Source organism: Gossypium hirsutum, chromosome A08 (genome assembly GCF_007990345.1).
Source record: "Gossypium hirsutum isolate 1008001.06 chromosome A08, Gossypium_hirsutum_v2.1, whole genome shotgun sequence".
Classification (NCBI taxonomy): domain Eukaryota; kingdom Viridiplantae; phylum Streptophyta; class Magnoliopsida; order Malvales; family Malvaceae; genus Gossypium; species Gossypium hirsutum.
The window spans coordinates 75566911-75579548 of record NC_053431.1 but is presented as its reverse complement, the minus strand read 5'-3'; the positions used below and the strand labels follow the sequence as shown (position 1 = coordinate 75579548).

Here is a 12638-nt window from a genome sequence, read left to right as displayed (position 1 = left end):
TTTATTTAACATCCATGAAATTCTCCCTTTCTCTTTACTCTATACTCATCACTATGATGTTCTTCAGGTTCTGCCTTAGCCTTTAACTATGTGCTCGAAATTCACTATCATCAAAATTTGTGGACCTCACCCCTTCCATCAAACTAGCCACAGCTTTTGCTTATAAAGAGAGGGCGAAAGCAAAAATATGATATGAATAATTTCTATCATCTATTTACACTTCTATACTTGTTATATATATGGCTATCACACATACCCATATGAAAATTATATACTAAAAATATAGAAAAGTGTCTAAAAATAACATACAATAAATAATAAAAATAAAATTTGAAATTAATTAATAATAACACATGAAATATATGTAATATTAAAATAAATAATATATTAAATTATAAGTAAAATGAAATTTAAACACGTAATACATCATATTAAGAATTCTAAATGTAGTACAATTATTTATCATTATATTATCATCAATCTCGAGTTAGTGTCAAATTGATTTATGATACCAGCTCAATCAATAACATTATCAATATATGCAATTGGAGGTAATAAAGTATGCATAATAAAATTAAACTGTATAAAAAATAAAAATAAAATTTAATACAATTGGCATGAATTCAAATCCCAACATAAGCATATTTTTTTATTGTTTTTTAATTAAAAAACTTAAACACCGTCAAATAATATAACTTACTTTAAATAAGAGAAGGCATTTTTGTAATTTCACAACCTAAATCAAGGGCTTAAATAATATTATAAAATAAATATTTTTGGCTAAGTTAGTGTCACCCATAATCGAGTCCCAACTCAGTTATTAAATTATCAGAATGTTATAATTTTGATAAAACAACTCATATTAATTTGAGAGCATTTTTATATTTTTTTTATGTGAACTTCTAATGATATTTAAACATGAGACACCCATAACATTTATTTTCTTAATTTTACCATTTCAACCAAAGTGTTATTTGGTTTTAAATAAATATATTATATAAAACTTTTCACTAAGTTTATGTCTTGAATTAACTAAATAACAACTCAATTAAAAAAAATCTAAAATAGCATTTTAACAAACAACAAATATTTATTTCAAAGGTGTTTATGTATTTTTTTAATAATTTACAAATACAATTTTGAACCTTAGGCTTTAATAAAGAAAAATTCAACCAATACTCTAAAATAATATTAATCTTTTTATATAGTGCTTATAAGTACTCATAACTTTTTTTAATATTTAAATAGAAAAATAAACACATTTTAGCTTATGTCCTCTATAATAGCAACAATGTAAATGACAACCGAGTTAAGACTCATTCAACTCAAAAAATATATTTTCCTTTTAATTAGAAATAAATTTATAAATATATATATTTTAAAAAATTCTTGTGATATAATCTAATAAGTAATAAACTCAATTAGTAAAATAACAAAAGTTTATGTGCATTAGTATTCTATTATCAACGAAAATTGAAAAGATAAAATTATTACATGTTTTAAAAAAATAAAATTAACTATAAAGCGCATGACAATTTCTTTAATTTATATTATATTTAAAAATTTGATATTATAAATCAAAATGATTAAAATATTTTTATATTTAAAAAATAACAAATACTTTTTATATTTTTATATAAAATTTATATGTAAAAATTTTAAATCAACTCTAGCTAAAATTTTATCCACATTTATCATAATTTAATTTTATTAAAAACTGTTATAAGTGCGAGTTAAAACGTTACATTGCGAAGTGCCAAATGACAAATGACAAATCGCAAATTGATTTATTTATTTGTAATTTATGAAATATTGAAATTTGATTACTAAAACTTGATATTAATGGAAAGGATATTTTGGATTTAGGTTATATTTAGGAAAATCATCCAAACATAGCAGTGCGATACGCAATATTTACTTAATGGAATAGAATGAGTTTAGGAAATCGTAATCTACTTCTGCCCTAAAATATTTAGCTTCTTACTCTTACCAAAATTCGTTAAAAGCTTAACTAAAAGGAATTTATATTTTTGGCAAACTTGTAAATTCGAATTAAATACTATCTTGAAAAAATAATTGCCAATAACGTATCATTTTTTCTTACTATAATTATATTAAATTCCAAAACTTTAAATTAATAAAAATCATTAAACAAGGTAAGATTCTTAATTAAAGGGTAACTCACAATTCTATTTTATAAGAAAAAGTAAGTTTTTTCGTTATTTAATGTACAATTTTAAAGATTCCAAACCAAGTATACTTGTGTATATGTTTGTATTATTATATTTTTATAATTCCTTGTATCAAAACAAAATCTTATAATTTACTGTAATATTACACTTCAAATTTATATCATATTCATATTAATTTTGGTGATTTATTTTTTAATCTTATTAATTAAAAATATATATATATATTTTTTGTTTGTTTGTTTTGAGAGGAAACGAGGGTTAGTTGTAGAGTGAAAAGAGAGGGTATTCTGGATATGGAAATTTCATTTATCTCCGCCAAGTTCCAGCAGTTATATATTTTTCTACAAGTACCCTTTTCTTTGTTTTTCTATCAACTTAGCCAATGCTTGCTCACTTTCACTCATTCCCCTAATCACTGCAAACAGGATCTCTTCTTCTTCTCCGATCACCGGTGTCTGCTCAGCGCCATATTTTGATCGGATAAGTTACGGTTCCAACGTTATATCTCTGTCTGAATTGCTTTTTTCCTCTCTTTTTTTTTAAATTTTATTTCCCAAAAAATGGCGTCTGAGGATGTGAAAAGAAGCGAGTCTGCGGTCTCGACGATCGTGAATCTGGCGGAAGAAGCGAAGATAGCTAGCGAAGGAGTTAAGGCGCCGAGCCATGCGTTGCTTAGTATTTGCAAGTCTCTTGTTGCTGGTGGTGTCGCCGGTGGAGTGTAAGTCCCTTTCTTTCTTAAGATCCGCTCTTTGCCTTTCCTTTTCTTTTTTTTTAATCTTCGACTAGTTTGATCGTGTTTTTTTGTTTCCTCCGATAATTTTTTGGTCCTTTAAGTTAATTCATCTATTTTTTTTTTGAAAACTTTCTTTTTCCTTCTTGTTTTTGCTTGTTCAACTCAGTATCATAATTTTCCGCTTTTAGAAAAATAATGTAACCTTTTTTTTTATATAAACTCAGTTACTTTTTCTGGAAAGCAGTGATTTTCTTAACAGGACTTGTTAACTTTGAAATTGGAAAATCGAAGTATGCTTCTTTTTCCTCTATTATGTTGAATCCAAGAAAATATGTATTTTTGGTTAAAATTTAATCACTCTTTATTTTTTTATGATGAAAATGTTCTTCAATATGTTTAATTCTCTGTTTTATGAATCTTTTACTATTGATACTCTAATTATGTAAAATATTGAATTGGGGTCTCTTCTTCTTTTGGTATTTGTGAATAAGGGATGATAACCATGTAAAGGTCACTGTTTGGTATTTATTGGTAATGATGTGGAAATTCTTGGAGATGCAAAATGGTTTTTTAAAGTAACAGTTACTTTGTCACTGAATTAACGTACGTTGATTCTTCAGGGGAAAAAAAGGCCTTTTTCATCATTTAGGATTTTAATAGGTTGTGAGGTGTTTTCAATATGGTTTCTCTCTGTTTGTATATTTCCACTCCCAGTAAGAGGCATGGTCGTTAAAATTCAGGGATATTGACTATGGTGCCATTTGATGCTTGGAGAAATTTGATGGTTACTTTTGTGGCCTTGCTGGTAGTTCACTGGAGGGCCTGAGGGATGGTTGACTCTTTTGATGTTGATAAATGAAGAATATATTCATTCCATTTTCTAAACCCTTTGCTTGCAACTTTTGTTGTCCTAAAGATGGTGGGAATGGTACGGAAGATCTGAGGATGAAATATTACCCTGTTGCCCTTTGGATGCTTTTTTTCATTTGACCTGATTGCACCTTCTGCTATGGTCATGGAATACTTTTGTATCTATATTGTATTATTATAATGTTTGACTTTCCATTTCCATTGCCAGCTTGCTTTACTTAGTGTATGTTGTATCTATTTCAGGTCACGTAGTGCTGTTGCTCCCCTAGAAAGATTAAAAATTTTACTTCAGGTAGTTTATGTTATCATCATCATTTGGTCCTTATCCATTAAGTTCTCATTTTTTGCAATGCTATAGTTTATAGCCAATGCCTCCTTGTTCTTCCTAGTGAAAGTTCAACATATTTTCTATTCTCAATTTTGTTACTGCTGGTGATAATCAGAGCTTTAACTACATTGTATATGTCCTAGAGTATTTCTATTATAGAGTAGCTGTTTCCATTTTTTTACAGCCTGTAGATTGACAGGATTTTCTTTCCGAGCCTGCAGGTTCAGAATCCTCATAGTATAAAATACAATGGAACAATCCAGGGTTTGAAATACATATGGAGAACTGAGGGTTTCAGGGGAATGTTTAAAGGAAATGGTACTAATTGTGCTCGCATCATTCCTAACTCAGCAGTGAAGTTTTTCAGCTACGAAGAAGCCTCTAAGTAAGCCTTGGCAGTTCCTTTCTTCACTATTAACCTTCAGTTATTACCACAGTACAAAGTTTGAACTAATCTCTTCCTTTTTGCTTCTTTCTAAATACAGGGGGATTTTATACCTATATCGGCAGCAATCAGGAAATGGTATGCCTTTATAATAGCACTATACTTGTAAATATTCTTGAGATTTGAAGCTGATTGTTACTATTCAATTTCATTTACTGTTGTGCAATTATTGAGGCAAAGAAGTACTGTACTGTTAGTGAACTTTGTGTATTGAATAACTAATTTTGTGTTATAAGAAATAAGTTCACTGGATGTTATTGACAAAGACTGTGCATCCCTTTCTGTCTGCATGTGGTACCTGTAATGTTGATGATCTTGTATTAGTTACCATGATGCTATTGTCTTTCTTAAACTAATTCATGTTTTCTCTGCCAAACATTGGTGCTGAATGGGGAAATAAATGGAATTTGTTATATGGCCCTGATTGGCAGAAGATGAGTTGCCTTTTCAGTGGTTATGGATGTTGTGCTTACCTACTTGTTACTTTATTGATTTTACCTTATCTTACAGAGGATGCACAATTCACTCCACTTCTACGCCTTGGAGCTGGTGCATGTGCTGGAATCATTGCCATGTCAGCAACTTATCCAATGGATATGGTACGAGGTCGTCTAACAGTTCAGGTATTTGTTTTGAGTTTCTGTTACCTTAATTGATATGACTTACGTCAGATAACTCTCATGCCTGAAGATACAGGCCTGCCTCTTGTTATCACTTTGGTGGCTAATGTTCATGTGTTATATTTGCAGACTGAGAAGTCGCCTCGCCAATATAGAGGAATCTTTCATGCTCTTTTAACAGTATTAAGGGAAGAAGGACCCCGTGCATTGTACAAAGGCTGGTTACCATCTGTAATAGGAGTTGTAAGTAAAACTCTTATGGCGTTGAAACCTGCACTCTTTAATTTCTATTGCACTTCAGGAATCTGCATTCAGATAGACGTAGACATCTGCTAGGATGATGCGTTCTGTTTCTAGCCCTTCCTAAATTTCTGCTTATGTGTTGGGTTCGTTATTGCACATAGCTGTTCATTGGCAAACAATGGTCTATTCCCTTTCACTTTGCATCTGTTTTGGCCTTCAATAAGGGAAGAATCATCTCCTTATGTTTGTATGCAAAGGCCTAAATGACTTTTATGATGTTTATAGGTACCTTACGTCGGTCTTAATTTTGCTGTTTATGAATCTCTGAAAGATTGGCTGATCAAAAGGAAACCCCTTGGGCTAGTTGAGGACTCTGAACTGGGTGTCACAACAAGGCTTGCATGTGGAGCTGCTGCTGGAACCATTGGCCAGACGGTTGCTTACCCTCTTGATGTCATTCGACGCAGAATGCAGATGGTGGGCTGGAAGGATGCTGCTTCAGTTGTCACCGGTGATGGGAAGAACAAGGCCCCATTGAATATAATGGTATGGTTGATACATTCAGGAAAACAGTGCGCTATGAAGGTTTTGGAGCATTATACAAGGGTTTGGTTCCGAATTCAGTGAAGGTTAGGCTAACATCTTAGTCTCTGCAATCAACTTCTCTATACCCAACAGCATAATAAATGCTCTTCCCATCCCATTTTAGGTGGTTCCATCTATAGCAATTGCATTTGTCACGTACGAGTTGGTGAAGGATGTACTTGGAGTTGAGTTAAGGATATCTGACTGAAGGAACTCCCAAGAGCTTGGTCAATCTTTTGTGTTCATTTTGATGAGCAAGAATTATTTTGCTTTTAAAGGAAAGGTAGGAGGATATTTAGAGCTCACTTTTAGTATTTTTTTAATGTCTTCCTTATAGCTATTGTCTTCTTTGCTCTTAGGTTTTCAGTTTTCATATTCATATATGCTTTTGCCAATAAGTATTTTTTGGGAGGTTATCAGAAAATAGTATATTCATTAGGAAATGATGCAGCCGATACACATTCTGATAGATTTCGCTTTTAGTGAACTTAAAATGTTCTGTTGCCAAGTTATATTCATGATTATTCTAATAAATACATGCAACAAATTAAACATTACCTTAGGATGTTTTTATATCAATAGCTCAACTTGATTGGAAAGGAACATATGAAAAGTGATACATAATGCAAATCTAGAATGAACATAATAATGAAATGAAATATATCTAGGACTTCCTCTAGGTTGTTGCCCTTTTGGACCCTGACAGTTTTAGAGATTATTTCCTTTAGGTCATCACATACGGTAGTATTAAATCCACATGCACAACTGCCTAATGGCGTCCCTCCTCTTCTCTTAGACCCAGTATGCTTGATCCTTCTCTTTCTTAGCCAGCCATCTCTAAGAATTCCACCTTCACCAAATGCTTGATGGCTTTCAGCAGATTATTTTTCTCTTCTTCCTTATTTTCCTTAATATAGCTTCTCAACTCTTGCAATTTATATTCTTATTCTACCTGATGTTCTCTCTTGCAATGTAGATTCTTATTCTATCTGATGCTTTAGTTGCTCAATCAAATTAGTCATTTCATTCATCAGCTGCTTCTTTTCACTCTGTCCCTTTGACCCAACACTTAGCAATCCTTAGTTCTTTCGATGTTTCTTCAACATGGTGGTCGTAGTTTCCATAGCCATGTTCAAATTTACGGATGACAGCTTTCACATTCTCTGAGATATCAATGATCATCCTGGAATGGGTGTTTTGATCTTTTCTTCAATCATTTTTTGTTCTTCAAGGAACTTTGCTTCTGCTTTTTTGAGGCTCTCTTCATTCTCTGTGAACAGCTGTTCTGTGACTTGAAGCTTTTGGTTTGACAAGCAGAGCTTAACTTCAATTGTGTGAACGTTCTCGCCTAAAGTACTCAGATCATCACCTTTTATTTCTAAATCTCTTTTCAAGTCTTCAATAATTTGCTCCAAATCAGCTACTATTTGATGGTTGGATTGAATGTTCTTAATTGTGCTCTCCAGCCATTTCTTGCATCTTCCTTTCCGTGACTTCAATAGTTGCCTTGCAGTCCTGTAATGAAGTTTCAAGTTGTTTGTACTTCTCGCCTAGCTTGATCTGTAATCTGGTTGACGAAGTAATTTTCCCATCGCCTTTTGCTTCTAGATCTCTTCGAAGGTCCTCATAATTTGCTTCAGATCAGCTGCCATTTGACTTTTAGATTCTATGTTTCTATGGAATTCTTCTGATGATTCTTCCATCTTACTTTGTGCAGCTTCAAGTTTACCTTTTCTATGTCAGTCACATAATCTGAAATAGTTCGAGTTTTTCTCTCAAGCTGCAGTTCCAGTTCTGCTTTCTGGCTATGCAGGGACTCCAGCTCCTGTTGCAATGTGTTTAACTGATCCATTAAGCTCTTGATGCTAGTTGATGCTTCATCACTTCTAAATACAATATGTTCTTCCATCTTAGCTTTTTGGGTCCGTAGCCTCTTCATGTCCAGTAGCAGTTTATTGGTCTGTACTGTCAAGTTCTCATTATCCTCAAGTTTCTTCGTGAGAGTCAAAAGCTCCTTTTCTCTCTTTTGTGACACCATCTCAGGTTCTGAAATTTGGGATTGCAGTCCTACATTTTGCTCTGCCAAATGTTTTGCTTCAATTGCTTTGTTCTCTATCTGCACTTCCATATCTCTGTTTGTTGTTCTCAATAATTCCAGCTCTTGCTCCAAGCTTGTCATTTGTGCCTCTAATTCTTTTATCTGAACAGATGGTTGATTTCCATGCACCTCATGTAATTCTGTGAGCGTGAAAAGTTCGCTTATGCATTTCCTCTTTTGATGGACTCAAGTCAGCTGAGTTGTTGTATTGTGCCCCGCGCCTGCTGAACCTCATCTGAAACCTCCAAAAGTTGAGTTTAGGGACTTATTTTCTTCTGAAGCAGCATTAAGACTGGCTCAATTCAGAAATTTGCTGTTCTGCAGATTCCAGCTGTTGCTGCATGTTGGAAACTTCCAAACATTTTCTAGGTCTTGCTTTAGAGTTAGTTTTTCCTCTTTCAGCCAATCAATTTCTCTTCCCAGATCTTTAAACTCTTCGCCGTCTTCAATTTTTTTAACAGCCATATCTTTTTTGTGGAATTAAGTTATTGTTTTCTCTATTCAGATCTTCCAATCTCCGATTCACCTCATCTTCCATCTTAGCAGCACTCTCTGGTTTATGCCTCAGCACTTCATTCTCAACCACAAGTTTTGATTTTCTGCGCTCTGTTCTTTCAGATTCACACTTCAACTTTCTGATGATTTCCTCCGCTTCTCGCACCTTGCTTAAAGAAGCTAGATAATCTGATTTAAATAGAATACCATGTTAAGCTGACTGGCATTTTGAAATATCCAGGAACCAGAGTTAGTGGTAAAATGTAGAAATTACCTAGTTTACTTCCTTTAAGCTGTTCATCCTTTTTGGGGTCAACATGATGCACTAGGCACTTCATATACTCCCTAACAATGCTTGGTCATCTCTTAGTCAAATTAGGACCAGATTACCGATTAATTTCTCTCAGCAAGTGTGCAGAAAGACAATCTCATCTCGAGCATGACCTCTGAAAAGCGGAATTAAAGATACCTGGTCGTAAGTTTCAAACCATGTCAACAAGAAACTGTAAATGATTGACTGCAAAAGTTGTAAACATATAACGTCAATGAGAACCCTGTAGGTGTTTGTCCGTGGCTATTAACATGTAATGCAGACACGGTCGACTTGAATCAAGCTTTGGCTGTAGTAGAGTTCACTGTAGCAACACTAACATCAATTGCGCACCCTGTCGACTGTACTTTCTCTCTGATGACTATGCTCTTTTGGCATTTGCGCTCTGAAGCTACGGAGATCAACCCCTCGTGTTCTGCTCTTCATACTTCTAGCACTTTGGTCTTCCAAAGTTTGTCTTACTCCAACGATTAGAGCCCAGCAATTTAGCATTCCAGCGTTTCGTGCCCACAAGCATTTACCAGAAATGATTTGTAATGTTGCTACTAAGATCCATCATGCATTGAAGGCTATGAAACTAATTTTAGTTTATCGGGAGCATAATCTGAAATATAAAATATGCCAAGTTTTATTTGCATACCTTTTGTACCCACCTGAAACAGGATTTGAATTACTTAATTCCATGTTCTGCACCAATCAACTCAACAGTACATTATACAAATTTCACCCATCAACTCAACAGTACATTATACAAATTCAATTTTATTCCAAGGAGTCCAGAAAGATCAATAACAAGAATCCACCAATGTTTTGTTCCCATGAATGTTCAATAGCTCACATTTTTCTGTTTTTCGTATGCCAAGCATTAAGTTTCAGAAAATATGCCCAATTTACTAACCTCTCGAACAACGTCAAGCAATAGAATCCATACGTCCACTAGTATATTTAGAAATTAGTAGTCCTCTTACGGCCATAAAACCAATGAAGCAAACTAACTACTATACCAAAACGGAATATCTGACTTTGGAAACAACAATCTCTTTTAAACTTAAAGAAGTTGGGAACTGGTTTTCATTAAATAATAATAAAAGAAAAACTATCTGATACAAACAATATGATCACAGCATCGGTCCACACCACCAACATAACGAAAGACTCTGTTAGCAACTAAAAGTAGCAAGTGACTAAAATTATGAAGTGATTACAGCTATTCAAAGGTAATTTAAAATTCAAAATTTGTGTTGTGGTACTGACATCCCCTCCAAATTATAATGTAAGTTTTAATTGTAAAAAAAAAAAAAAGAACCCAACGAACACATGCAATTACTGCATTATTTTTAACTATAATCATAAATAAACTTGTTAAAATCGCATTGGATCAAGAATGAATCAATATATTGATTTAGAGCAAATAAAAAAAAATTATTAACTCATGAATCAATACGGATAAATTGAACTACAATAAATAAAAATTATTTATCTGAATTTTGTAATTTTTAAAATATTTATAAATTCTGAATAAATTATTTAATTAAAACTAAGCTGGTAGTTGGCAAAATAAGGCCTAAAGGTCGTTTTTTTAATTAGGGTTTTGGGTTGATTTTAAATTTACTTAAGGATATAGGTCGATTTTGTTAGAAAGCGCGTCCAATTGTTCTCTCTCTTAGGGTTAGGGTCTTTATTTTATTATGGTTAGGGTTTTTTGTTTAGGGTTTTAAGGAAGTGTTCAAGGTTTTCGACGAAAATTCTTAGGTAGTTTTGGGAGGCTGGGATGTGATAACGCACCTCAGCACACATACATTTCATATGTTATAGCGGGATAGGACTATGATCTTAGAAATCCATCATGGGGAAATTCAATTTTGGGGTAATAATGCTTGATATGATCAGGGGTCGAAGTCAACGTAAAGGTCCCAATCGGCGGCCATGATGCGGTCACGGGTTCGAGTATAATCGAGGGGCTAGGCGGCGGTCTTTACACGGTCTGAAGTTCAAGCTTTTTCGATACTCGCAAACAATGTCCTATATATTCTATACATAAAATTGAGGTCATAATCATACAGAAAAACTCTGCGGAGTTCCGGTTTTATCAATATATTTTTTCTTTATCACCAAGCAACCGGTATGTAACACCCCCTACCTGTATTCATTGTCGGAATAGGGTAAGAGGCATTACGGGAGTTTACTGAACATTTTCAGATAATTTTGAGTCATTTATTATTCATATTTTGAATAATCATAACGTCTCTCTATTGGGCCCTCGAAGCCCAAAACATACATTAGAAATCAACTGGAATAAAATCGAGATCATAAAAAATTTCGCAAAATCTTAAATTATATTTTCATCTAAGTACTTACCATTTCAATGCTCCTTATAATTAAACATGTTACCATTCAATCAATAGCTTGGCACTTGTCTAAGCGTCAAGCAACAACATTGTTAGTATACTTGCACATATTTCATATAAATTCAACATTGATATACCTATTTTCTCAACATATCACACTTGAGTTTAATAATAGTCTCAACTTACATAATTTCCTTGTATCAACATATCAAAGATAATTATATATGTACATGTCACAAAATATATTATTCTCTTACTGTTTCTTCATAAGCATATATCATTCATTTCATTATATCAATATTTCATGCACCATCATTTCCTTATATCTTGTATATATTTATTTCGGTAATAGTTCGTATTAAACTTAACATAAATTAAATTCCATGTACCTATACTTATTTCATTTATCTATCTTCTTAATTATTTCATACAACTATTTTGTACATATATTTCCATATGACCAATTCCTGTAAACATTTCACACAACCATTCATATAACCATTCCATCTGATACATATTACTTGAATATCGATTGTTCAATAGATATCTTAGCGTTTCTCTTCCTCGATCTTATTTATCTTCGACATGATGTCATAGTATCTTTCAACTATGGTTTTACTTGTTTTTCTGTCATGTTGCCATGGTATCTTTCAACCATGGTCTTATTCATTTTCCCGTCATGTTGCCATGGTATCTTTCAACCATGGTCTTACTCATTTCATGTCAGGTTGCCATGGTATCTTTCAACCATGGTCTTATTCATTTCATGTCAGGTTGCCATGGTATCTTTCAACCATGGTCTTACACATTTCATATCAGGTTGCCATGGTATCTTTCAACCATGGTCTTACACATTCCATATCAGAGAGCACACTCCCGCGAACCTCATCCTTTACAGTGGGATTACCAGTCCAGGCTAAATCCCCTGCAACGACAATTACTCTAATGAGCTTGAATCTGAATTACCAGTCCAGGCTAAATTCAGACCCTAATTCGGATTACCCGTCCGGGCTAAATCCATTTTCCACATATTCTTCGGGAGGGCTATATCAGGATAGGATCACCCGTCCGGGCTAGATCTTTTTTACTGTCAATTCCTTTTCAGAGATCCATCGAATTTTCCTTCCATTCAACCGGGATTTTTTCCCTTTTTTTTTCAAATATATCAATGTTTCATAAATTTCCATATAATGAACATTCAAATCATATTCATATAAAAAACATACATTTCAAGCATTTAAGAATATAATTCAAGTTACACGAACTTACTTGGCGAAATTGCAGAAATATCAAGATTAAGGGGCATTTTGGTAATTTACCATTTTTCCAATTTTCACCCGATCTTAAATT

General features: G+C 33.2%; 1 protein-coding gene across 1 annotated transcript; it reads left to right on the top strand.

Annotated features, from left to right (window-relative positions):
- Positions 1–2444: 2444 nt before the first annotated feature.
- On the top strand, positions 2445–6573 carry LOC107928781 (mitochondrial adenine nucleotide transporter ADNT1). Its single transcript, XM_016860046.2, is given in 9 exon segments — positions 2445–2910; positions 4039–4087; positions 4345–4508; positions 4609–4646; positions 5079–5191; positions 5318–5431; positions 5717–5960; positions 5963–6060; positions 6141–6573. Coding segments are annotated over 9 exon segments (1062 nt in total). The 5' UTR covers positions 2445–2752; the 3' UTR covers positions 6225–6573.
- Positions 6574–12638: the final 6065 nt, after the last annotated feature.